The following is a 25,453-nucleotide window of genomic DNA, read 5'->3' as shown; positions in this document are numbered from 1 at the left end:
ATGTATCTTGACAGTAAAATGCTGCTTACATAAAGTAATGAATAAGTAATAATGTAATCTTTATTTAGAATACAACAATCTGAGTGGGACCATTCTGTATAATGAGTACTTTTAGTTTTGATACCTTAAGAAAAAGTACCAAATTACCAGCATAAAAATGTATTTAAGTGGGTTTTGAATTCAGGACTTTTAGTTCTGCTGTGTGTTATTAGTACTTCTACTGAAGTAACTGATCTGAATACTTCTTCTTCCACTGCTCCTGTGAGATGGGCATCTTATATAGCAGTAAATAATATTTGGAACATACTGTATAGTGGAAGAATGGCGTCCTGACCAAGTCACGCTCCTCTGTGCCTATTGTAATCCGAGCTGCTTTCTCTGCTGTAGTAGACACTGCACATATACATGAGTGCATCAAAGTGATGCTAAGAGGCATCTGCTAACCTCTCGTGTACGACCAATTGGGAACAAGAGCGCTGTGGAGGCAATCTCTGCTAGGAATATGAACTATAGATATGCTCTGTGTGTCGTATATAGTAGAGGTGTGAATCAGCAGAGGCCCCATGATCGATTTTATTCCGATACTTGAGTCACGATACGATATTTGTGCAATTTTGAGCATTTTGCGATATGGTGAGTATTGTGATATAATATATTGCGATTTAACTGTTTAACCCTTTATCAGGCAAAGAACTTAATTTGGTCACTTCAGGTAATATTTCGAGAAAAAAGTTGCAAATTTACTAGATTAAAGTGGCAAATCTACAAGAAAAAAAGTTGCAGATTTAAGAGATTTAAAGTGGCAAATGTGTGTGAAAAAAGTCACAGATTTACAAGAAAAAAGTGGGGAAAAATGCAACTTTTTTCTCCCAGATTAACCACTTTAAATCTCATAAATTACGCATTTTTTTCTTGTAGATTTGCCACTTTAATCTCATAAACTTTTTTCTCAAAATATTATTTCCGTATGTTTTTTTACACATTCTGGCAGTATGTAATATCCTACAATATTCTCTAGGGTTGAAATTTGGAATTTGCAAGTATTTCATTGAGTGCCCTATTAAGGGTTAAAGTGGTGAATCTGGGACAAAGAAGTTGCTTTTTTCCCACTTTTTTCTCATAAATCTGCGACTTTTTTCTCGCAGATTTGCCACTTTAAATCTCTGAAATCTGCAACTTTTTTTCTTTTAGATTTGCCACTTTAACATAGTAAATTTGCAACTTTTTTCTCGAAATATTACCTGAAGTTACCAAATATAGTTCTTCAGCTGATAAAGGGTTAACTGCATTTTGTGTCCACAAAGTTGAATTCAATCAAGAATTGTTTTGTCAAATAAGAGAAAATTCTCAGTCTATTCATCTCACTTCAGTCTTTTTATTTCTCCACAATGAGAGTCAAACCCACAGACTGACCAACAAAGTATTCAGTCAAACTGAACTCAACTGATATCAAACATGTATGGACGACGACAACTGCAGCATTTTATCAAACTTTCATAAACTTTAAGCTTCTCGTTTTTTTAATGAGACATCAAAAGAGCCTAACTTTGCAGCAACTTTGCTGCAAAATTTGGACAACTTCCCGACACGATATCCTGACACACTTGATGCCTATAGATTCCTTATGTCTCTTCTAGTTTCATGACATATCCAGTATATTCCTAAAAGTGAGCCCACTACGGCCCTTTGGAAAATATGGTGAAAATACTGACGGCCAGCCATCAGAACGATAAATATCAACACTTGGCGGTCATGAATCGCTATAGTATTGCCACGAAAAATATCGCAATACTATGCTGTATCAACTACTACTAGATTTATAATACAAATAAGTAAAATCTCTTCAAATAAACAAATGCGCATGATGTCTATAGATTCCCTATCTAGTTTTATATGATACCAGTATATCCAGTATATTCCTAAAAGTGAGCCCGCTACAACGGGAAAATAGAGCGAAAATACTGACTGGCCGCTGTATCGATTTTTTCCCCCACCTCTATTACAGGTGCATCTCAATAAATTATAATATCATGGAAAAGTCCAATTTTCTTGTTTTCTTGATAATAACCAAAGAAAACCCTGGAAAATGTCTAAATATCAGCTCTTAAATTAAACTCTTTTGAGATGTTTTTATTGTTACCATTATATTTGTCCAAACAAATGTACCTTTAGTTGAACCAGGCATTAAAATGAACAATAAACTGAAGAAAACAAGGGTGGTCTAATCATTTTTTCCATGACTGTACTAGGGGTGTGCCATATCGTATCGTTTACGATAATATCAGTATATTTTTTTGCATATCATGATATTGGCAACGTTCCTACTTCTTGATGTCGTGGTTAAAATTGTTTTAATCACAAAAAACTACTTACTCCCTGTCGCTAAACACATGCAGCTTTCAAAATAAGAGCACAGTGTGTTAAGAGAATCCACCACAGAATTTACAAGAAGACTGTCAAAATAAGATGTCTTAAATAGAACATACAATAACCTTTATTCTCCTTTACAAAATTTCATTAAAATATGCCCCCCAGAACCCCTAAATGGTTATTTTTATTATTTGCTCATACTCAAGAGTCAAGAGTAAAAAAAAATGTATTTGGCAACTGTTGAGATTTGCACTTCAAACTACATTTTAGATTTTTAATTATTTATACAGACTAAAAAAAATCATATTTTTTATATTTTTTAAAGTATTTCCTAATATCGTCAATAATATCATTATCACAAAAATAGCCTGCAATATCGTGATATTCTTTTAGGGCCATATCGCCCACCCCTAGACTGTACTTTGCTTAGACTTTCCGAATGTGCCGCATAAAATATTAGAAACAAGACATGAGACCTGATATGTGAACCTGTAGATCCTTTCCCCAGAACTTAATGTTAGGCATTGAATTTTTTCTACGTACACCCATATGCCCAGTTTTATTTAACCCCTGACCATTAGTTTTCCTTTGGGCACTGGTTGGTGGGCCCCAGTCATATCTGTACAAGAATGTACTGGAACAGAAACACAGACATACACAAATTGGCACAGAGGAATGTGATGGGAATGTTGGGGACAGGAAGCTGTCTGCCTCTGACGGGACCGCCTCATTGTTCTCCAATCACACTACAGCTATTTCAGGACTCTGTGTGTGTGCTTATATGTGTGTGACAGCGGCCCTATCTCAGAAGCCTGGATTTGTAGAACAGTCTTCCAGATTTATAAGGGTAAATACACCTTCCATATTATACAACACTGAACCAGGAGTCTTGTACAGAGTAAGCAGTAAAGGGGAAAGTTTATATTCTGTAATCATGTCTGGCTGCGACTCCCAGCCGAAGATATCATAACGTTGTTTGGGCAAATAGGACACATTTCTGGCATCTCTTCAGGGACTGGGTCAGTCTCTCCACTGCAGCTCCACTTTATGATATAATTAGGCTGATATAACTATTTTTTGATGCTTTTTTAGAATCTTTATTGTTATCCTACTGTGACATTTTAAATTGCTGTTATCAGGGCTTTGCACTAGAACACGGAGCAGCCAGCCAGTGGGGGAAAAGTAACTGGCTAGGGGGGTCCGGGGGCTCTCTTCCATCATATAAACTGATCTTAATCATTGCATATTTTAACTAATTATTGTAAATGAGAATAAGGGTTCTTGTATGTTTTATTTAAGACATTTTATTTTGACAGTTTTCTTGTAAATTCTGTGGTGGATTCTGTTAACACATCCATGTGCTCTTATTTTGAAAGCTACATGTGTTTAGCGACAGGAAGTAATTCAGACGGTTAGTAGTTAAAATTAACACTGCACAGAGTTTATCTTTTTGGGATTAACATAATTTTAAATTAGATTGTGTGTATTGATGGCAAAAAGAATGCAGGAAGTGCATGTCTGGTACACTTGAATTTAGCATTCTTTCGAGGCTTGTGTTGCAGTTAAAATCAGGTGAAACCTCTTAATTTTGGTATTTGAGCTGTCCCTTTGAGCTGTCCCTTTGAGCTGTCCCTTTAAAATTTTAGGGCAGGGGGCAGACACTTTATCATTACTGATAATATTCTCTCTATTTTTCCCCTTGGTCTCCTCCCCTACCACCTTTCTTACTAACTCTTTCCGTTTTTCTCTTTCTGTTTCTCTTTCCCCATAGTCTTCACTTTGGGATATAATTGGGCTCATATGACTATTTTTTGTCTTTACATGTAAATCTTTCCTAGTGCAGCTTTTAAGGTCTGTCACTATAATTCAAAGACAGGATTTGGGCATATGTGCATTAGTTACTTCAGCACAGCCTGTGTCTGTGGCACTACCACCAATAGCTGATAGTGTATTGATGTCAGTGCCCGGGTTTGTTTTCACTGGCTGGTGTGTATATTTAGTCACAAAGTCTCACCATTTATAAATAACCCGCAGACTTGAAGCTGCTGCTAGGGAAAGCACTGAGGGTTATTGTATCTTGTAGACTTTACTGTACACTGCAAAAAATGCTTGTAGAAATTGCAGTAAAACACAGTCAAATTGCATCAGAAATAGGGCGTAAAATAAAAAAATGAAAATCACCGTAGTAGATGCTTTTAATTATGGTAAATCAAGGAATAGTACAAAACTTTTAAACTGTAGAAAACAGTTTTTTCATGTTAAATTAAAGGATAAATACCATAATGTCACAATTTCCCTAAAAATAAAGGGGCTACTTTTGCTGAGATATACATTTAAATTTACAGTAGAAAATCCACTCACTGTATATTTTATGGTGAAGTTCTGGCAACCACAGCTGCCGGTATTTTACCGTAAATTAAACAGATTTTTTTGTACAGTGTAACTTTTCAGGTGTGAATGAGAGATAAGCATAAAACAGGATTTTTTTTTCTTGGATAAAAAAAGGACATTACTGTTAAACTGTTGTTGTAGTGATAGTATACACATAGGAATTAAATCTTAAATTTCAGTAAATATCTTTGGAACACAAAAAAATCTGGCCAAATCTGACTAATTGCACCTTTAATCAGAATACTATTTTTTCTGACCCAACCTGCATTTCCCACAGCTGTAACTCCTGTTACCCCAGTGTGTAACAAGCACGGTGTAAACCCTAATTGCCCTTTAAATAGGAGGAAAAATACTGTGCCAGTGACTTCAGATTTTCGTTGGTGGATGGCACAATTGCTTTCTGCTGCCCTGAGGTGGCAATAGGGGTGTTTCCATTACAGTCCGATACTCGGAATGAGGCGGGTCTCACTCGCCGAAACGCCTCTAATTTGAATATGAGCCATCCTGAGTGGTCTTTTGACCAGATTTTCTTTGTCCCTGTAGAAGAGCAGGGCCGTTTTTCTCCCCTGAAAAAAGCCTGATTACTGATTGGATAGAACGCTAAGCAGGATGTGACGTAGTACTTGACGCCACAACAACACACCATTTGTAAAAGCCAGCGAAGCAGTGTTGCCAACTTGGCAACTTTGTCGCTATATTTTGCAACTTTTCAGACCCCCTAGGGACTATTTTTCAAAAAAAGCAACTAGCAACAAATCCAGCAACTTTTTCTGGTGTTGTTGGAGACTTTTGGAGACTCGTTCTTACTCTTCTTAACAAGCCGTGGGGCGGCGGCTCGTTAGGAGGAGTAAGAACAAGTCGAAGCGGCACAGTCCTCCTGCAGCAGTCTCTCCCAGCTGCAGTCACAGAGCCGGAGGGGATGCTAACCCCTTAGCATCCAGTCTGCAAATTGCTGAGGCTAACAGTTAGCTCTGTAGCAGTACAGTGTGTATGTGCTGCTGCTGCAGGAGGTGTTCACTTAGCGATCTCTGTTTGTTTACAACAAGCACCAGACACTGTGCACAGTTAGCGATGCCGGTTTATTCACAATCACCATGTTTATGATCAGCGGAGATGCTGTGCATAATTAGGCATGTTGCTTTCTTTATGATCAGCTGCTGAGGTTGTGCACAGTTGCTTCTCCCGTGTTTAATCCATCACCTATGTGATCACGGTCGAAACTATCACTAAGCGATTACGGGACGATCGAAAACCATGCGTCACCTCCGGAGTCTCGTAAATCCCTCTGGGAGCCTTTTTGTAATGGAGACACGCTGAGTAAGCGGACATTTGAGAGGGAGTGGCCTGAGACTTTCCCAGTGACCACTCTTCCCCCTAAAGGAAACAGCTATTGTAACATGTGACATCATGAAAATGACTGCTGTGTGCCGTTTGGCTCTGGGTGTTATAGAGGGCCCCTCGAGTCTTAGAGATGAGGAGTAGTTGGTGATGAGTCAGCTCTCTGACCCAGTCTACAAACTCCATTAATCCACTTACTGTCTCCTCTGTCTGTGTGTGTGTTTGTCAAGGTATTTATGTGTATGTGATTTTACCTGTGTGTGCTAAAAGCAAGGCGCCAGTGCCCCCTCCCCCCCCAACCACCACCTCCAACTGAAATCAGCCGACATAGTTGCAGTCCAGTGAGGCAGAAATACAGCAGGAAATTCTTCAAAGGTCAATCTATGCAAACTAAAAGACTAGTTTGGAACTCACCCTGTGTTTTTTTTCCACAGGTCTGTGGTTAAACAGTAGACAAGTATGCAGATATATTATATAATGACAATTAAGAGTCATATTAAGAGTCAATTATTAGGAGTTTAACAAACTCCTATGATGTGTTTGACTGCCTGCTTTCCTTCCACCCATCATACGATAACTAATTTAATTAAATTGAAAGATTTCAGTGGTATGACTGCATTCCAAATAATAATGTCAGTGTAATGTCAATCTAATCACATATATTTGTTCAGTGCTACTTCTACATAAAAATGATTGTAAGCTGCAATGTAATTATTTAAGTTAAGTTGAATTGGTTATTACATAATTATAAATATAATAATAATAACTTATTAAATATGAAAATTTATATAGCACCTTTTAAAAACAGCCTTACAAAGTGCTTCAACAGAGAGAAGTTAATTAAAAAGAGAATGATGCCATGAGGCTAAAAACTATTCTCACATTAAAAGAAAAAGAAAAAGAAAAACAATGAGAGACAGCAGGAACAATCACAAGACATTCTCTACTGTAATATAGAGTCCTTATTGTTATCCTACTGTGTACTGTGTTTAATTGCTGTTAACAGGGCTTTGCACTAAGACATGGATCAACCAGCCAGTGGGGAAAAATAGCTGGCTAGGGGGTCCGGGGGCATCCCCACCTGTAGAAAATTTTGCCATAAAAGCCCAAATTTTAATGCCACCCTTCCATAATATACACTGATCTTAATCACTGCGTATTTTAACTAATTATTGTAAAGGAGAATAAGGGTTCTTGTATGTTTTATTTAAGGCATCTTATTTTGACAGTCTTCTTGTAGATTCTGTGGTGGATTCTGTTAACACATCCATGTGCTCTTATTTTGAAAGCTACATGTGTTTTGCGACAGGAAGTAATTCAGATGGTTAGTAGTTAAAATGAACACTGTACAGAGTTTATCTTTTTGGGAATAATAATAAAAAGGATGCAGGAAGTGCATGTCTGGTACACTTGAATTTAGCATACTTTCGAGGCTTGTGTTGCAGTTAAAATAAGGTGAAACATCTTATTTTTGGTATTTGAGCTGTCCCTTTATTATGATTTTTTTTATTTTAGGGCAGGCGGCAGACACTTTGTCATTACTGACTATATTCTCTCTATTTGTCCCCTTGGTCTCCTCCTTCCTTTACCACATTTCTTACTAACTCTTTCTGTTTTTCTCTATTTCCCCATAGGTCTTCAACCTCCCTTTATCCTTGTCCTCCCTGTGGATCATAGGAAAAGCCGATCATCCCCCCTCCTTCCTGAACAGACCAACAGAAAGAATCTAGGGATCAACTTCCATCTATAATTCCTCATCTCTCTCAGCTCATCTCACACTTCCACCACCTTCCCTTGTCATAATGGGCACCTGGATAATCTACAAAGTATTCTAGTGCCATAGAGCAAGACATGCTCTGCTGTTGACAGTTTGTTTGTCAGAATGTCCTAATTCAACATCAAAAACATTCACTGTGGAAACTTGATATTCATGATTAATCTCATTGAGAGAAAGAGCCAAAAAAGAGCGATTGTTCAAACTAATTCATAACAAACTGAATGACAGCTAGTGGAATCTGAAAGTGCTTCTCCTAAAGGATCACAGAATCCTTTTTCATAAGTTGATTTGGAAAGTGCAGTGCTCTTGTAATTCATCTTCACTCCATCCTTTTCATCCTTCACTCTATCTTCCTGCCATTCATTGCTTCTTCAATTTTGTTTTAGTGGTCCACTTTAAAGGTCTACCTCTCTCCTTCCTTTGTTTCTTCCCCCAAAGTCTTCTTTTTTTGGCGCCCAACCGCCTTCCACCATTCGCCCCTCTCTCACAACGGCTGTCCTCCCCCCTCGCCCCCGCCCCCAGTCATCTGCCCCCTCCCTCTGCACACCCATCCCCCCATCCTCCCCCCACCATCACCACCACCACCATCACCCTCACCCTCACCCTCAGCCCCACTCCCACCATCATCAGCATCACCACCACCGCCAACTCTCCTCCTCTCCCCCTCCCTTCTCCACCTCCTCTTCTGCAATAACCATGGCGATGGCTGCCACCGCCTCTTCCTCCTCTGCATCGTCCTCATCATCAGCTAACAGTAGTGCCCGGGAGCACTTGTTGGCGGTTCGTCGGCGCACCCCGCACTCTAGGCCGTATACGATCGGTCCAGACAACCTTCATAGCCTGCAAGGAGCAGTCGGGGGTTCCACCACTGCGTCTTCATCCTCCACTATGTCTTCAGGAAACCAAATGGAAACGGTGGCTGTGGGGATGCAGCGGGCCAACAGTGACACAGACCTGGTGACATCAGACAGCCGCTCATCACTCACTGCGTCAACATACCAGCTGACTCTAGGCCACAGCCACCTGGTTATCTCTTGGGACATAAAAGAGGAAGTGGATGCCACCGACTGGATCGGTCTCTACCACATTGGTGAGCATACTCAAACACCCCCCCCCCCCCCCCCCCCCCATTGTAGTTTGGATCACTCTCCTTCAGGAAAGAGGGCTCATGGTGACTCCTGAACAAAATCTTAAGACCGGGGGAAAAATTACAAGTATTCGCAAGTAAAAGTAAACAACTCTTTACGTAACTTGAGTTTTTATGTAACTTCTGTGGCTCACTTCACCCTCAGAAATACATGTTCCTGCATTTACGAACATGTATTTACTTTTGAAACTGCCTTTTATAACGCCTTACCAGGAAGTTTTTTTTTCAGTGGTTTTGTAGCCTAAATCCACCGAAACTGGAGCATTTTTTTTACAACCGCGACATACATATGCTTGGTGTGTGTGTGTACTGCAGTTTCACAGTCAGTGCGTTTACGTGCACAGTTTAGTCGAGCTAAGCTTAAAAATCGATTTTGGCGTCTGACTGGACTTCTGTCCTTGTCTCAGTTTACATGCAACTGAAAAAATCGAATAACTGATGGGAACGTGTCCTCCTCCTTAACACTGGATGGCTATATGCATCGTGTCAGCGGGTTAATATGGCCCCCTCTGCGGTAGACCTCAGTTTGACACTTTGTGCCGTTGCTACTAACCTGCTACCGTGACCGGCTACTGTGACCGGCCACTGTGACCGGCTAATGTGATCGGCCACCTTGACCGGCTACTGTGAGTTGGAGAACTCCGACATCAGTCGGACTAACACGTTTACATGCACTTCAGTTGTCCAGTTGTAGTCGGATTAAGGCAATAATTCATACTGACTCTTTCCAGCCTGACTGTAAGCAATGCTATCCTGGACCTACTTGAGCTCCATAAACTCACCCTGCTATTTGACATGTGTGTGTAAAGGGGTTTAATGCGTTTATCAGACTAGATGATTGCAGGATTATCAGATCAGACAAGTGTGTGTGCGTGCGCGTGTGTGCTTGTGTGTGCTTGTGTGTGTGTGTCCGCGTGTGTCCGCGTGTGTGCGTTAGGAATAGGAATACTTATTTGCTGTCACCAACCAAGGCTTAGGGTTTATTGATGATGACCTAGTGTGACAGAGGGCAAGAGTTGTACTGCCCCCGTTCCATTAGGAAACGAACCATTTGTCACAGGACATACACATAAATGTTTGATGGTTTAACAGGCACAGACAGGGATGTGGTTTATGACTTGAGAACAGAGTTGCCATCAGAAACCTGTAACCATCAACGCAATACACCCTCCTACTTCTCATGTTAATGTAAATGAGCAGTTCACACTGGAGTCTGATATAGGCCACATTTAAAGTATATTGTGAACAGCAAAACAAAGAATCAGAACTGAGCTAAAAATCTGTACGTACAGAAAATGACATAGCATAAAGATACGTGACTCTTCATTGTATGCTACTTCATACTGATACTGTGCTTCAGAGGGCAATATTGCATGTTTTCCAAAATTTTTACTGGCCACAACAGCGTCTTGCTGGTATTGTTTTCAACTTGTGAGTCTGTGTTTGTGTCATAATGGCAATATTTTGTCCTGGAAAGTATAGATATCAAAGGCTGCAAAGTTAGGCTCTTTTTATGTTTAATTTAAAAAAATGGAGCTTAAAGTTGAGGTGAGTTTGATAAAATGCTGCAGTTGTTGTCGTCCATACATGTTTGATATAAGTTCAGTTCAGTTTGACTGAATACTTTGTTGGTCAGTCTGTGGTTTGACTCATTGTAGAGAAATAAAAAGACTGACGTGAGATGAACTGACAAAAACAATTCTTAATTTAATTGAATTTTGTGGACACAAAATGCAATAAATTCTGTCGCAAAATTCTTAAAATTGAATAATAACAGATTGCGACTCAAGTTTTGGGATAAAATCGGATCGTGGGGCCTCTGCTGATTCAAACCTCCAATGTCAATCTTTGTGTGTAGGTGTGTTTGTGCGTCATCATGGCAAAAATTTGTCTTTGGTGTTTGAAAGAAACACATTATGCTCATTATCAAGCTTGTACTTGTGTTTTGGGATTCTACTCCAACATGTCTGAACACTGTCTGATTATACCTCTGTTGAACCTCTAGATTAATGCTCCAATTACGCGCCTTGCGGAGTACCTTTGTACTCGTTTGTGGAGTTGTTCTCAAGCAATGGCAGGAGATACTGTGATGGGCCTGAAGTGTGTCCTGTCTGTAGACAGATTTTATCAATGCAATAGCATCAGAACTGTGGAAGATACAATCACAGCAACTTTACAGGTGTTAAGTTGAGATCAAACAACAACAGACAGATGGCACGGAGGGATAAGGTCTGACCCATAAGTACTAAGTGCTTGTGTAGTAATGAAATAATGACTACTGAGTGCTCAGGAATGGAACGTCAGCACATTGAGCCATTTTCCATTAAAATCATGATCTTGCAGTCAGAATCCATTTAAGTTGTGATCTGCAGCAACCATGTAGTAGTGAGTAAAATTCTGGTTAATGATAGCCAATGCGAATAATTAATCGATGATCGATTAATGGTCGTTAAGAATTTGGTCGATCACATGGAATTTTTTTCATTGGGCATTCGGAGGCCCACGGGCCACATCCGGCCCGTTGGCTGTCCTTGTCCGGCCCTCGTGAGGTTACCTAGAAATTAGAAATCAAGCTTTTATTTTGAAGGCGGTTTACGTATATCTGCCCGCACGCATACCCACCTGCAAAGAAACGAGTTATCTCAATACCTTGTCAGAAACACGTATGCTTTTTGCATAAAGTTAATAAATTACTGGTTTTCTGCATAACATACATGCTCTATATTGTTTTTGTGGTTTGAATGTATGTATGTATTTAGTAGCATTCCTGGCTGAATGATGGTCGACTCTTTAACTGATAGTTCACAAGATTTATTTAAAATCGTAGCTCCATGAAAATAACAATAAGACATTCCTTGGTCACCTTGTGACCTTCTTTTTCATTTTACCGTTCCACCTGTTATTTCCTGTCACTACCTTTCAAAATTAAAGCACCTGGTCCACACTGGATGGCACCTTTTCAAAATAAAAGCATCACAACATTGTAAAACACCTAGAAAATTTACTAACATGAAAAACACCAACAGGAACCTTGCTAAAGGTTATTTACAGTTGTGTTTAAAATAAATACTGTGATTGGAGTATTTACTACTTTTTACTGCTATATTTGATTTACTCCACATTAACAGTCTTATCATAACATGTATTCTTATCAGTAGCAGCTCAAAACCAGATAATTTACTGTATTTTATAAAGTGATTAAATTAATATTTAGCAGAATTTAGTACAGAGTTTTGGTCCGGCCCCAACAACGTTCGTGGTATTGGTCATGTGGCTCCTTGCGAAAATGAATTGCCCACCCCTGATGTAGAGGGAGGTGTATGTTTATGAAGCAGAAGACAGAGAAGTACAAAGTAACTGCTTATGAATGTAAATGTGTCTGTTTCACAGATGAGACATGTATAGCCAATGTGTGGGACTCCAAGAATCGTGGAGTGAATGGAATCCAGAGAGGACAGATCGTGTGGAGACTGGAAGCAGAACCTTATTTCATGGAATGTGAGTGGACCTCCAAGATGCTGTGTTGGTTTTAGTCTTTTGATGCTAAAGGTCTGAATGCATTCAACATTAGTTTTGTCTAAAGTTTAGTTATTTAGTCTGAAATACCAACCCTGATGATGGAATGTCATAATTTGTGTTTGTGTTCTTTCCACAGCGGAGACTAAGATCTGCTTTAAATATTATCATGGTGTGAGTGGAGCATTAAGAGCAACAACACCTTGTATCACAGTCAAGAACCCTGGAGTACCGGTATGTTAGTGTGTGTCCCATCTACAACTACTTCAGGCCCCTACAGTCATTCCTCCAATCTTTTCCATGCATCTCTTATTTTCTCCTTTATCTGGTCTTTTCTTTGAGTCGAGTTTTAGGGTGTTTCCATTACAGTCCAATACCCGGAATGAGGCAGGTCTTATTCGCCGAAACGCCCCTAATTTGAATATGAGCCGTCTTGAGCGGTCTTTTTACCAGACTTTTTTTGTCCCTGTTGAAGAGCAGGGCCGATTTTCTGTCCTGAAAAAAGCCTGGTTGCTGATTGGATAGAACGCTAAGCAGGATGTGACGTAGTACTCTACACCACAACAACACGCGCCATTTGTAAAAGCCGGCGAAGCAGTGTTGCCAACTTAGCGACTTTGTTGCTATATTTAGTGACTTTTCAGACCCCCTAAGCGACTATTTTTCCAAAAAAGCGACTAGCGACAAATCTAACGACTTTTTCTGGTGTAATTGGAGACTTTTGGAGACTCGTTTTTACTCTCCTTAATGAGTCGCAGGGGCCGGCGGCTCGCTGAGAAGAGTAAGAACAAGTCGAATCGTCACAGTCCTCCTGCAGCAGTCTCTCCCAGCTGCAGCCACAGAACCGAAGGGGATGTTAACCCCTTAGCGTCCAGTCTGCAAATCGCTAATAGGCCAACAGTTAGCTCTGTAACAGTACAGGAGTCACAGTTAGCGATGCCGGTTTATTCACGATCATGATGTTTATGATCAGCAGAGACGCTGTGCATAATTAGCCATGCTGATTTGTTTATGATCAGCTGCTGACTTTGTACACAGTTAGTGGCGGCAGCCACAGTTGCTTCTCCCATGTTTTAATCTGTTGCGTATGTGATCACGGTTGAAATAGACGCTAATCGATTACCCGATAATCGAAAACCATACGTCACCTCCAGAGTCTCTAAATCCCTCTTGGGCCTTTTTTGTAATGGAGACACGCCGAGTGAGCGGACATTTGAGAGGGAGTGGCCTGAGACTTTCCAAAGTGGCCACTCTTCCCCCTAAAGGAAACCTGGCTTATATATCCAGCCTAAGAGGGAATCACTTCACTTTGAAAATGAGATTGGTAAGTGATGCTCTCATATTGCTCACCTGTTGGTTGTTTTCTTATCAGGTGGGCAGTGAAGGCAGAGTGGAGGACCAACCAGTGACTGAGTACTGTCGGAAACTCGTCAGCTTCACCCTATCAGGTACATGGACTAATGTAGTAAAACTGTTATGTAGTTGTGGCCCAGTGAGAAATACACACATGCTTATGAATTTGTATTTTCCACGCCAGACATTCGGGCAGTGGGACTAAAAAAGGGCATGTTTTTCAACCCGGATCCCTACCTGAAGATGTCCATCCAGCCCGGGAAGAGGAGTGGCCTCCCCAAGTTCACCCATCACGGCCAGGAGAGACGCTCTTCTATCATAGCCAACACCATCAACCCTGTGTGGCATGGGGAGGTAAGGACAAGCATGCACACTTACAGAAATGCCTGCACCATGGCAACCAAAAGGAATGAAATAACCCTAGCTGTACCCCAAAGTCAAGGATCCTTCCTTCAGAGTCGGGTCCTCCAGAGATTAGACTTTAAGGTTAAATCTCAACAATTTAGCAAAAAAAAAAAAAAAAGCCACAAAGTTGCTCCTGTCCACATCTTTTTCTGAGATGTGTTGCTGCCATCAAATTCAAAATGAGCTTAACTTTTCCATGAAAATGTTTCAGTTTCAGCATCTGATATGTAAAAAGTGAGTTTTATGAGATTTTCAAATCACTGAACTGTTTTTACTTACATTTAACACAGCGTCCCAACTTTTTTGGAATTGAGGTTGTACAATCATGTATGTTTTATCCCAGATAATCACTCACCCATTTGCGATAAATTAATTCATTTTAATTAATGTTAAAACCCCTGGACTTTAGTAGCTCATGTCAAGATTTCTTGCTATGATCAAAACTTCCTGCACATTCAAATCTTAGCCTATCCCAAATAGCTGTGTTCTGTGCGAAAAAAGTTAGAATGCATCTTAAAACAGGAATTATTGTGCTATTGATCTTCCCATAGAAATACACCTTTGTGGCTCTGATGAACGATGTGTTGGAGATCGAGGTGAAGGATAAGTTTTCCAAGAGCCGTCCAATCATCAAGCGATTTCTGGGTCAACTGATCCTCCCTGTTCAGAGACTTCTGGAGGGGCCAACAGCTGAGTGAGTTCACACGTTCAATTTGGGTACACATCTATTAAAGGTGCAGGTTTTTAATTCAACTGGTAGCTGACAAATTGCTTACTCCAACTTTCCTCATTGTAACTCAACATAACGCAGTCAATGCCAATCATTCATCCTAATCAGCTCGTTGTTCAGGCATTGACCTAATATTGATCTACAACTGAGCACATCCTGTGCACATGCGAACCATAATGTAAAGGAGGTGTAACCTTTTGCATATAAAAAGCAAACATTTTAATATATTTAACATTTTATTTTGGTAATTGTAAGAAACATGCATAGTAAGTGCGTGTAAACCTTTTTTTATGAATTAACATCTCTCTTTAAGTCTGTTTACTCTATGATAAATTATCTTAACTTGTATCGTGTGTATCGTGTGTGTGTGTGTGTGTGTGTGTGTGTGTGAGCGCAGTGATCAGCCAATCAGCTACAGCCTGTGTCGTCGTCTCCCTACGGACCATGTGAGCGGGCAGCTTCAGTTCAAAGTAGATATAACCTCCACCGGTAACGAAGGTGTGTATGTGTGTGTTTGTACATTACTATGTTTTGGTGTAATGTAAATAAGCAATACATTATTGTTATTTTGTTGCAAATGTTACATCATATATCAAATACAATATTGTGGAAGTCCATGTGAACAAATTAAGAGAGGTAAAGTCCTGTCCAGACTGTCCATCAGTCTCTCCAGCAGTTTTCACTGTATTAATTACAACATATAGGTTTAATACAACTTTTAACAGATTTTTTGTCATATTAATATCTACCTTGATTTAGCTGGAATGATACTGCATATAATACAGAAGAGGATTAGGGCCAGGTAGGAGAAAACTTTTACAAGAATAAAGTCAAAATACAATGAGAAAATATGTATATAATATATACAATATAATACATATGTCTAAAAAATTCACTTAAATTACATGAAGGCAGATTTTCCCCAAAACAAGCCTACTACCAAGAATAGCTCATTTATGTGTCGGGGGATTTTAGTACTACTACTCCCTTAAATATTGTAGTTATTGCTCATTTTATGACATTTATGAAAATCAGCTTGCAGCTTGCAGTCAACCTAAGTCAATTTCTCTGTAAACAATGTTACTGATGACTTATTGACACAAATTTGTGAATATCTTTCCAACTTAACTGAAAAAAAAAGTTTACTTTATACTCGTCATTTCAACTTTTTTTCTCGACATCTGGACTTTTTTAATCATCATTTCGACGTTATTCTCGTTATTTCGACTTTTTTCTCGAACTGCATAATGAAAAAAAAAATCCTCCTCAGTATTTTTTTCTCCTAGCTGGCCCCAGTCCTCTTCCGTAATATAAATATTTTATCAAATTAATTAAATGTTGAATTTTTAAATGGATTCACAGTTCCACACCTTTGTTCAGAATTCCAGATGTGTATTCCTACAATCCCTACCTTAAAATATCACTTAACTCTTAACTTTATAATTTACAATCCAATAATCAATCATACAACCCCCTGTGGGCTTTATATTTGCCCCCATCTTATTTTACCCATTCTTCCTTCCTCAGAAGCCTCGGCAGATGCTGTGGGAACAATTTTAGGTGGATCAGTAAACGGTGACCCCGGAAGTCCCTCAGATGACGAAGACCTCCCTCATCCATCCTCTTCTTCATGCATGGCAAATGGACCTTCTCCTACCGGCTCTGAAGAGGGCGCCCTGCTAGTCAACGGTGCTTGTTACTACGGCGACAGCAGCGTGTGGCGTGATTCTGGACAGATTGGAGAGGAGGATCAGGTTCCTGTGGTACCAGGCGGCCATACTCACCGGCAGGTGTCACTCAATGACTACCTGGATGCCATCGAGGCTCCCAGAAGCCCCGGGGATCGTCCTTTGATGGGACCAAAACTCCGATCCAGCTTTCCAACAGACACGCGGCTCAACGCCATGCTGCACATTGACTCAGATGAGGATGAGGAGACAGTCGGGCAGCACAGGGATCCATCACAGGAGCAGAGCAATGACTTAGCCCTATCGACAACTTTGGCTACATCTCAGTCTCAACAGGGGAACAAGAGTTTAAGAAAAGAACCACAGGGGCAGGTTGAAGTCACAACAGAGGCAGGTCCCTCTGCCAGTGCTCAACCTGGAACTGAGTCTCTAGGGTCAGAAGCTGGAGCTGCAGAAGGTGCGGTCCAATCATCAACCACTGCTGAGGTTGAAGCTGGAACTGGAGAGGTTACTGGAGCATCAGCTGAGGCTGCACATGTCACCGGAGAAACCGTGAGCTCATCTGAGACATCTGTTTCAGCAGCTGGGCTGGGGGAGTGTGTGAGGGAACGCACCTCTCAGGAGCAGAGCAGCAGGACGAGTGCAAACAAGGAAATGCCCCTCACACCCTCACTTGGTCCACTTTCACCCATTCAGGTGAGCAGCCAGGGGTGCGATTACATCACTGAAGGCCCCTGGGCTATAGAACTTTATGAGGCCCCCCATCCCTAAGTGGTTGACACACTATATTTTGCCTATAAAAACTCAATTGTTGTTCGGATTTCAAAATTCAGCCCCCCGAAAAGGTCCCCGAAATGATCATATAATAGTAAACCAAATACAACAGGTTACATGTAATAATATTAATGAAATTGTAACTTATAAATAACTATTTTTACTTTATACAATAAGCAAAGCATTGATTCTTTTAATCTATAATCAACAAGTGCCTTCTGAATTAAATTAATGAATTGCAGTAAACAAAGCAGACCCAAAAGCTTAAACACAGCGCCTTGGCCAACATTAGCAGCTAACATAATAACTAAATGCTAACGGGAGCTAGCAGCAATGCTAACGGGAGCTAGCAGCAATGCTAACGTGAGTTAGCGGCGCTAACTGAAGGCTGACTGCGAGCGCTAAATAACACTCTCATTTTTATATCACTCTCTCAAAACTGCATAACTGTGTAGTATACATCAACAACACATTATATTTACAAGTTACACATTATTAGCAGGCTATTTCACAGTTAGTTGCAGTGGACTGTGTGCTTCTGTCAAAACCTGGATGCAACCGCCATAATTAATAACACCGGAAGCCACACGGACCTTTCAAAATAAAATGAAGAGGTGCAAAACCCTTAAATAAATTATTCAGAGCTACAAATAATGATGAAATAATAAAAGTCTTGACAATTCTCCATTATCCACTATGCTGCAGCAGGTGTTGGATAGTATGCCGTCGTTAATACAGCTGAAAAAGTCACAGTCGAGTGCAGCTGTAGTTTTGTAAATGAAAGCTACTCTATTCTGATTGTCTGGTGGATAGAGCTCTTTTTCGATATTTTTTCTGTGCTCATCTCTTTTCCTCTCCTCTCCTTAGGAGGTGGACACAAGAAAAGAAGTGGCTCCAAAGGCGGAGGAGGAAGGGGAGTCATCGAGCAGCGAGGCAAACGGACCAGTAGCAGCAGCTGCTCCTGCAACCAGCATCATACCTGACCAAGGAGGAGAGGCTTCTGAAGGTGGTAAGTGGGGAAGGTTTTGGTTTGTGTGATGTTTAACAATTTTTAGTACAATATTTGTAATACAACATGTAGGCCTGCCACGAAAATTACTGTATCGAGCTATCATTCGATATATAAAAATGGACCCGACATTTTTTTTTCTTGACTCAATATATTGACTTTTTGTGCTTTTTTGTGTTGTGTTTAAAGTAATGCTTCAAATGTTTGACAGGCAGTACGAATTGCCCAAAAAAAACGTGACAAAATACAAATACAAAACACTATTTTCCCAACTTTTTTTCTCATAAATCTGCAATTTTTTTCTCATAGATTTGCCACTTTTTTTCTCATAAATCTGCAACTTTTTCTCGCAAATTTGCCACTTTTATTTTGTAAATTTGCAACTTTTTTTGTCGCAAATTTGCCATGTTAAATCTTCTAAATCTGCAATTTTAAATATCCCACCCCCCACCCCCCCACCCCCCGTTCTGTATTTTTTTTTTTTTTTCCTACTTGGCCCTAATACGCCGTTGTACATTCCAGCTGTTTATATGTTATTTTAATAATAAAATAATATGCAAGGATTATCACATTGCAATGTTTTGTTAACAGAAAGTCTATTTTATTTGTTTTGGTTGTAGTTTATCTATTTATGTTTTATTTATCTAGGATATTTTAATATTTCTTTTCCACATTTCAATTCCAATGTTTAATATTCTCGAGATTTAAAAATTAATTGCTGTGGAAAAGTATGTACTTATTATGCTCTAAAATCATTATAAAACTAAAATGACATTGATACAACGATACTATATATATATTTTCCCACCCCAAACTAACAGTAAGCGATGCTGTATATATTTCTATTTATACATAAAATAAGTAAGTAAATAATAAGACGACAGAAGACAGGTAAACGAAGAGCACATAGAAGATACTATATTTTATCGTGATAGTTTCTGGGAAAATAATTATCGTCCTAAAAAATGTTTTATGGTGATATTCATTTAGCTACTGATTTAATAAGTCATTCAATCACCGATCTTTTTGTTTAGTTGTTGCATCTGGTTTATTACAGGAGCGAGAGCGTCTGACAGGAGCGGTCATGAGGAACAGGAGGGGGAGGTGTGGAGGAGGAGGCAGTCCATGCAGACCCCCGGAGGCGCGGCCCAGAACCAGGAGGTGTGCGGATCCAGAGAGAGTCCGAATGGGGCGGTGGGGGTGGAGAGAGAGCCAGGTGAGATGGAGGACATGTGCAACAGCAAATAGTATTTAATAAACTATGTATTATCCCCCTTTACAGGAGGAAAAAAATCATGTTTTCTTTCATTATCAAAAACTGTTTGTGTGTGTGTGTGCGTGTGTGCGTGTGTGTGTGTGTGTGTGTGTGTGTGTGTGTGTGTGTGTATTAAAGGAGGCGCCACAGCTCAGGTCAATGGCCACCAGTCTGTCCGCTCCCTGCCATCTATCCGCCATGACATCAGTCGTTATCAGAGAGTGGATGAGCCGCTACCACCAAGTGAGTGTGTCTGTGTGTGTGTAAATGTGTGTGTCACTTTTACACGTTTCCTGCATAGAAACTTGTTTTCCGATGCTTCTGGAAAAGAGTTATGCATGTTTTGAGGCCACAATCGCCTTATCTCCCCGAGTTTACGTACAAAGGTAAAATAACTGTCCATGGTGCTGATCGATTGGTTCAGCACATAGACTGTATATAAATAATGGACGTAGTGACCGTGACGTCACCCATTAGTTTGTGGCCCGTTGGAAGCATCGAGTTCATCGTTACACTTGTCGCCATCTTGCATCGCCATCTTATTTCCGATACGGGGAGCAGACCATATTTGGACTGTGGAGGAGGAGAGAGATCTGATCACTGACTACAGCCTCTCTACACCTCAACCTGCCTGAGAGAAGTCGCTGCTAATTCATGTTAGCATTAACTGGAGCATTAACTGGGATGTTAGTTTTGGCTAGCAAAAAAACAACAACAAAATGTATATTTCTTACCTCAGAAAAATGAGCAGCGACTCCTTGGAGTGTCTGTTCGTCCAACCAAACGCTGACATTTTTAATGAAAAAAACGTTCAAATAAACTGTCATTAAGTGAAAATACAGTGAAAGGGTCAAAGTTATGAGACCAAACTGGTAAACATCCTTTTTTATATCTATATAACGTTATATATAACTTTATTGACAAGTTGCCGTGGATACGCATTGTTCTGCTTCTAAGTTAGAGACCTGTCAATCAAAGGTAGCCACACCCCAAATCATACTATTCTTATCTTCTATTTTCTTCTAAATGGGGCCATTATTTACACTATTAACATCAAATTGTCTTGAAGAAGATTTTTTACTGCCAATTGAGACCATAGTGTCTAAATTTAAAAAAAAGAAAAAGACATTTAATGTTGGCCGTAAAGACACAACTACGTCCCACCACCTGTTATGCCAGATGTCCAGTCAATTATTGAGGCTCCTTAAAAGGAGTGGTTGTTTACTCCTTTCCATCGATGAACAACAGGTGCATGAAATAAATTATAAATGTGTTTGTTTAGATACCAAACAGCTTCAACTCTTCTGCAGCTTGGCCTTGCTATTGTGTGTGCACTTACGTATTTCAATTTGTTTGTGCTTATGTTTGAACAAGACTGGGAGGCTCGCATCGACAGCCACGGTCGCATCTTTTATGTTGACCACGTGAACAGAACGACAACTTGGCAGCGTCCCACCGCACCCCCGGCCCCTCAAACCCTCCAGAGATCCAACTCCATCCAGCAGATGGAGCAGCTGAACCGCAGGTCAGAACACAGACACAAACACACACAAAGTTGCTGTATGGTAAGTGAAATTCTAAATACAAGCAGCAAAGAAAAAAACATTTTGATTAATGTTAGACTCAACACAAATATGCACACATTTCCAGTCACGTCGCCTCTGTTGCCCGGTCTTGCCGCTTTGAACTTTATAACATCAGAAAAATAAAAAAATCAGACCAGTTCTTTTTTTTTTTGTCTTATTTTTCTCCTCTCTCCTGTAATTATCATTATTAGTATTATTGTTACTCATGCTGTTTTTCTTTTTTCTTTTTTCTTATATATATATATATATATATATATATATATTTTTTTTTTTTTTTTACATTCTCGCACGCATGCACACACACGTGCCATTATTGCCGTTTATTGCTATTTAATATTCACTCCGTCTGTCCATGTCACTGTATTGTATTATTGCACAATAAAAAATAAAAATAAATAAAGAACAAAAAAAATAAAAATCAGACCTTACCTAACTCAACATGCCACTCAATTCTTGACACAAGCTGTCGTCATCTCAAAACTTGACTACTGCAACGCCTCCTGACGGGCCGGCCAGACTGCATAGTAAAAACCGATTCAGATGATCCAGTTTTTCTCAGTTTTACCCTTTACGTAGTTACTGCAGTCAGACTTTTTAGGGCAGTTTACCTTGATTGTTCTGTAAGTCGCTTTGGATAAAAGCGTCTGCTAATTGACTAAATGTTAATGTAGATGTAAATGTAATTTCCAGGTATCAGAGTATACGTAGGACGATAACGAATGACAGCAGGATGGAGGAGCAGCCAGCCAATGAGCTGCCAGTAGACGAGACAGACATACACCCATCCATCCCAGGTAATCCTCTGCACCGCACTCTGGACTATGTAGTCTGTAAAGAATTTCCTAGAGACGTGATTACTTTTTCTGACACTGTGTGTGTGTGTGTGTGTGTTGCAGAGCTCCGTAGGGACAACAGTGTGGCTCATTCCAGTTCCAGGTCCAGACTCACCCTTCTGCTTCAGTCCCCGAGTGCAAAGTTCCTCACCAGCCCCGACTTCTTCACTGTGCTGCATTCCAACCCTGTACGGACTGGTTTTCTTCTTCTCTCTCTTCTTTATTTCAACTAGTTAATCTACCTTTTACCCTATGGCTTTTTCTTTTTTTTTGGAAAGCCAGTGTTTCCCCTAGGAATAGAATAGAATAGAATGCCTTGATTGTCACTATACACATATACAATGAGATTTGAGAGCTGACTCCAAAAAGCAGTGCAACAATAAATAAAATACATAAAAACATGTGAGCTGAGAGCTCTTTTATTATTTTTTATTATTTTTCTAATCCCAGACATATTTTTAGGGCGTGTGACATTTATTGTACAAATATTCAAATGGATTTGTCAAAAAAAAAGGCTTTTATATGCAACACGGGTCACACAAGCTGTTTTAATGTTTCATTCAAAACTATTCAGAGCAGTGAAGCTTAAAGTTGAGGAAAGTTTTGAGAAAATGCTTGCAGTCTGTGGGTTTGACTGTCATTGTGGAGAAATAAAAAGACTGAAGTGAGATGAATAGACTGAGAATCTTCTCTTATAGTGGACTTAAAATGCAGTTAAAACACAATATATTGTAACACAATACTCACCATATTGCAAAATGCTCAAAATTGCAATAATATCGTATCGTGACTAAAGTATCAGGATAAAATATTACATATATTCTGTCCATTTTGACCAAGTTTTGTAAAATAAGTCCATTTGCAATTTTCGTTGAAAAGTCACTTTTTACATTTGTAGATTTCTTGTATAATGTTGATCCAGTCCTCATTTCTTGGTTGCTATCTTCTGGTTAAGGCCTTTTTGCTTGCTGCTAAAAGAATACACAGCAGTTTCTTCTCTCCATTACTAAAGCCGTCTAGTATTATGTTACAGAGATACACAGTTTCAAATAAAAAGAGGGAAAATCTTTCTGACTTTTATCCACCTTCTTTGATGTGAATCCTCTCCTGCTTCTCTTGTTGTCTAGAGTGCCTACCGTTTGTTCACCACCAACACGTGTCTGAAGCATATGATCAGTAAGGTTCGTCGGGATGCTCACCACTTCGAGCGCTACCAGCACAACAGAGACCTGGTGGCTTTCCTCAACATGTTTGCTAACAAACAGCTGGAGCTACCTAGAGGCTGGGAGATGAAGCACGACCACACCGGCAAGGTGGGGACAACACACATATTGATCAAAGTGTAATAAAGGCGGGATTAAATACATACACAAATACATTTCTACATTTTTACCTTATGTCATTCATTGTGCTTTATAGTAAGGTTAGTACCACCTTCCTCATTGAGATTAATTTAATTTTTATTTATTTATTTTATTTGATAGGGACAATGCAGTTAGCATAGATACAGGGCATGCATCCAATGTGCTGCATATAGAGATATAGCTTCAGCTAATTTTCAACTCCTGTCCCGAGTTGGGCTTTTACAACTACATACAAAATCACAATACTATAAAAATCCAATATACAATTATCCCATCTACAAAATAGAATAAAATTACAAACAATTACAATATACATTTACCCTGAGAAAAAAATTAAAAAAAATAAACCCTGTATAAATATAGCTTAGAGTTTAAAATCATCATAAAATCTATACAACAATAAGGAGAAAGAAAGAAATAAGAGAAAAGGAAGAAGAAAAAAAAAATCTTACATACCAATCCAAGGTAACTACTCAAACAAATATATACAATAATAATACAAAGGATAAAAAGAAAAACATTACAACCCAATCCAAAATAATGTAATGCTGCTGCTACACTGTAATTTCCCAGCTTGGGATAAATAAAGTCTATCTATCTATCTATCTATCTATCTATCTATCTATCTATCTATCTATCTATCTATCTATCTATCTATCTATCTATCTATCTATCTATCTATCTATCTATCTATCTATCTATCTATCTATCTATCTATCTATCTATCTATCTATCTATCTATCTATCTATCTATCGACTATAACACTTGGGTGAATGGGTACAATAAAGGTAGAAACAGTGGATGGAGATGACAGTGGACACTAGACAGCCTCTTTGTGTGTGTATGCAGCCATTCTTCGTGGACCATAACTGCCGTGCCACCACCTTCATTGATCCCCGGCTGCCCCTCCAGAGCACCCGGCCCCCGAGCATCCTCACTCACCGCCAACACCTGACTCGCCAACGCAGCCACAGTGCTGGGGAGGTCAGCCCCCGACGACTGGTAAGAAAGAGAAAAACATAGCCGACATACTCACAGATTACTTACTTACAGATAAATAAAAAAAACTTTATTCTCCTTTCTGTCTGGAGGTGGGTGAAGACCCTCGCCATGCCAGCCCCCCCATCCTACCCCGGCCCTCCAGCACCTTCACATCTGCCAACAGGGGGCAGTGCACGGATGTTGTGCCAGTGGGTCAGTACGAACACATAAACGCACACAAAGTTGAATCAATGATCAAATATCATATGAAATATGATCAGGCGGCTGTGGCTCGGTTGGTAGAGCGTTCGTCCAGTGATTGGAAGGTTGGTGGTTCGATCGATGGCAGCCTACATGTCGAAGTATCCTTGAGCAAGATACAAATTGGGGTGTGAATGAATTCCCAATGGTGGCAGGTGGCACCAGTCTGCCCTGGTAGCCTCGGCCACCAGTGTGAATGATTGATTGAGCGTAGTGTGTAGTGTAAAGCGCTTTGGATAAAAAGCCCTATATAAGTGCACCCCATTTACCATTTTTACCATGACATCATTGTGGTTTTTTTTGTTTGTTTTTTAGCTTACAACGACAAGATTGTGGCATTTCTTCGACAACCAAACATCTTTGAGATTTTGCAGGAGAGACAGCCGGACCTCAACCGGAACCATTCACTCAGGTACACACTGTTACAGCCAGTTTAAATACCAAGGAACCAATAGCTTAACAGGGAAACAGATTGAAATGGAGAATAAAATGGCCATAGAGGTGATTTTGGTGGCGGCCCCTTAGCTGCATACCTTTTTATGCAAGAGCTGCCCGGACTGTCAATCAATTTAAAATGCTGCTGAAGATCTATTTATTTTCTCTGTCATTTGATTCCGGTTGAGCAGGGTACCTTGGTTATCTATTTCTTCTTTTTTTGCAAGCACAGTTTATTC

At 39.8% G+C, this 25,453-nt stretch overlaps 1 protein-coding gene across 1 annotated transcript in view; it reads left to right on the top strand.

Moving 5' to 3' along the window:
- hecw2b (HECT, C2 and WW domain containing E3 ubiquitin protein ligase 2b) overlaps window positions 1–25,453 on the top strand; it is a 35,498-nt gene that overhangs the window by 3,100 nt on the left and 6,945 nt on the right. Inside the window, exons 2-19 of the mRNA XM_059328009.1 lie at window positions 7,734–8,966; window positions 12,414–12,521; window positions 12,679–12,773; window positions 13,912–13,987; window positions 14,077–14,246; window positions 14,849–14,991; window positions 15,425–15,525; window positions 16,555–17,411; window positions 18,357–18,498; window positions 19,556–19,714; window positions 19,892–19,996; window positions 21,128–21,278; window positions 22,030–22,133; window positions 22,236–22,360; window positions 23,300–23,485; window positions 24,387–24,539; window positions 24,629–24,731; window positions 25,095–25,191. Of these exons, the coding sequence (XP_059183992.1) occupies window positions 8,573–8,966; window positions 12,414–12,521; window positions 12,679–12,773; window positions 13,912–13,987; window positions 14,077–14,246; window positions 14,849–14,991; window positions 15,425–15,525; window positions 16,555–17,411; window positions 18,357–18,498; window positions 19,556–19,714; window positions 19,892–19,996; window positions 21,128–21,278; window positions 22,030–22,133; window positions 22,236–22,360; window positions 23,300–23,485; window positions 24,387–24,539; window positions 24,629–24,731; window positions 25,095–25,191 (3,269 nt within the window). The 5' untranslated portion in view covers window positions 7,734–8,572. The remainder of the gene's footprint in view (window positions 1–7,733; window positions 8,967–12,413; window positions 12,522–12,678; window positions 12,774–13,911; window positions 13,988–14,076; window positions 14,247–14,848; window positions 14,992–15,424; window positions 15,526–16,554; window positions 17,412–18,356; window positions 18,499–19,555; window positions 19,715–19,891; window positions 19,997–21,127; window positions 21,279–22,029; window positions 22,134–22,235; window positions 22,361–23,299; window positions 23,486–24,386; window positions 24,540–24,628; window positions 24,732–25,094; window positions 25,192–25,453) is intronic.

Source organism: Centropristis striata, chromosome 24 (genome assembly GCF_030273125.1).
Source record: "Centropristis striata isolate RG_2023a ecotype Rhode Island chromosome 24, C.striata_1.0, whole genome shotgun sequence".
Taxonomy (NCBI): Eukaryota; Metazoa; Chordata; class Actinopteri; order Perciformes; family Serranidae; genus Centropristis; species Centropristis striata.
This window is presented reverse-complemented; position numbering and strand designations above follow the sequence as displayed.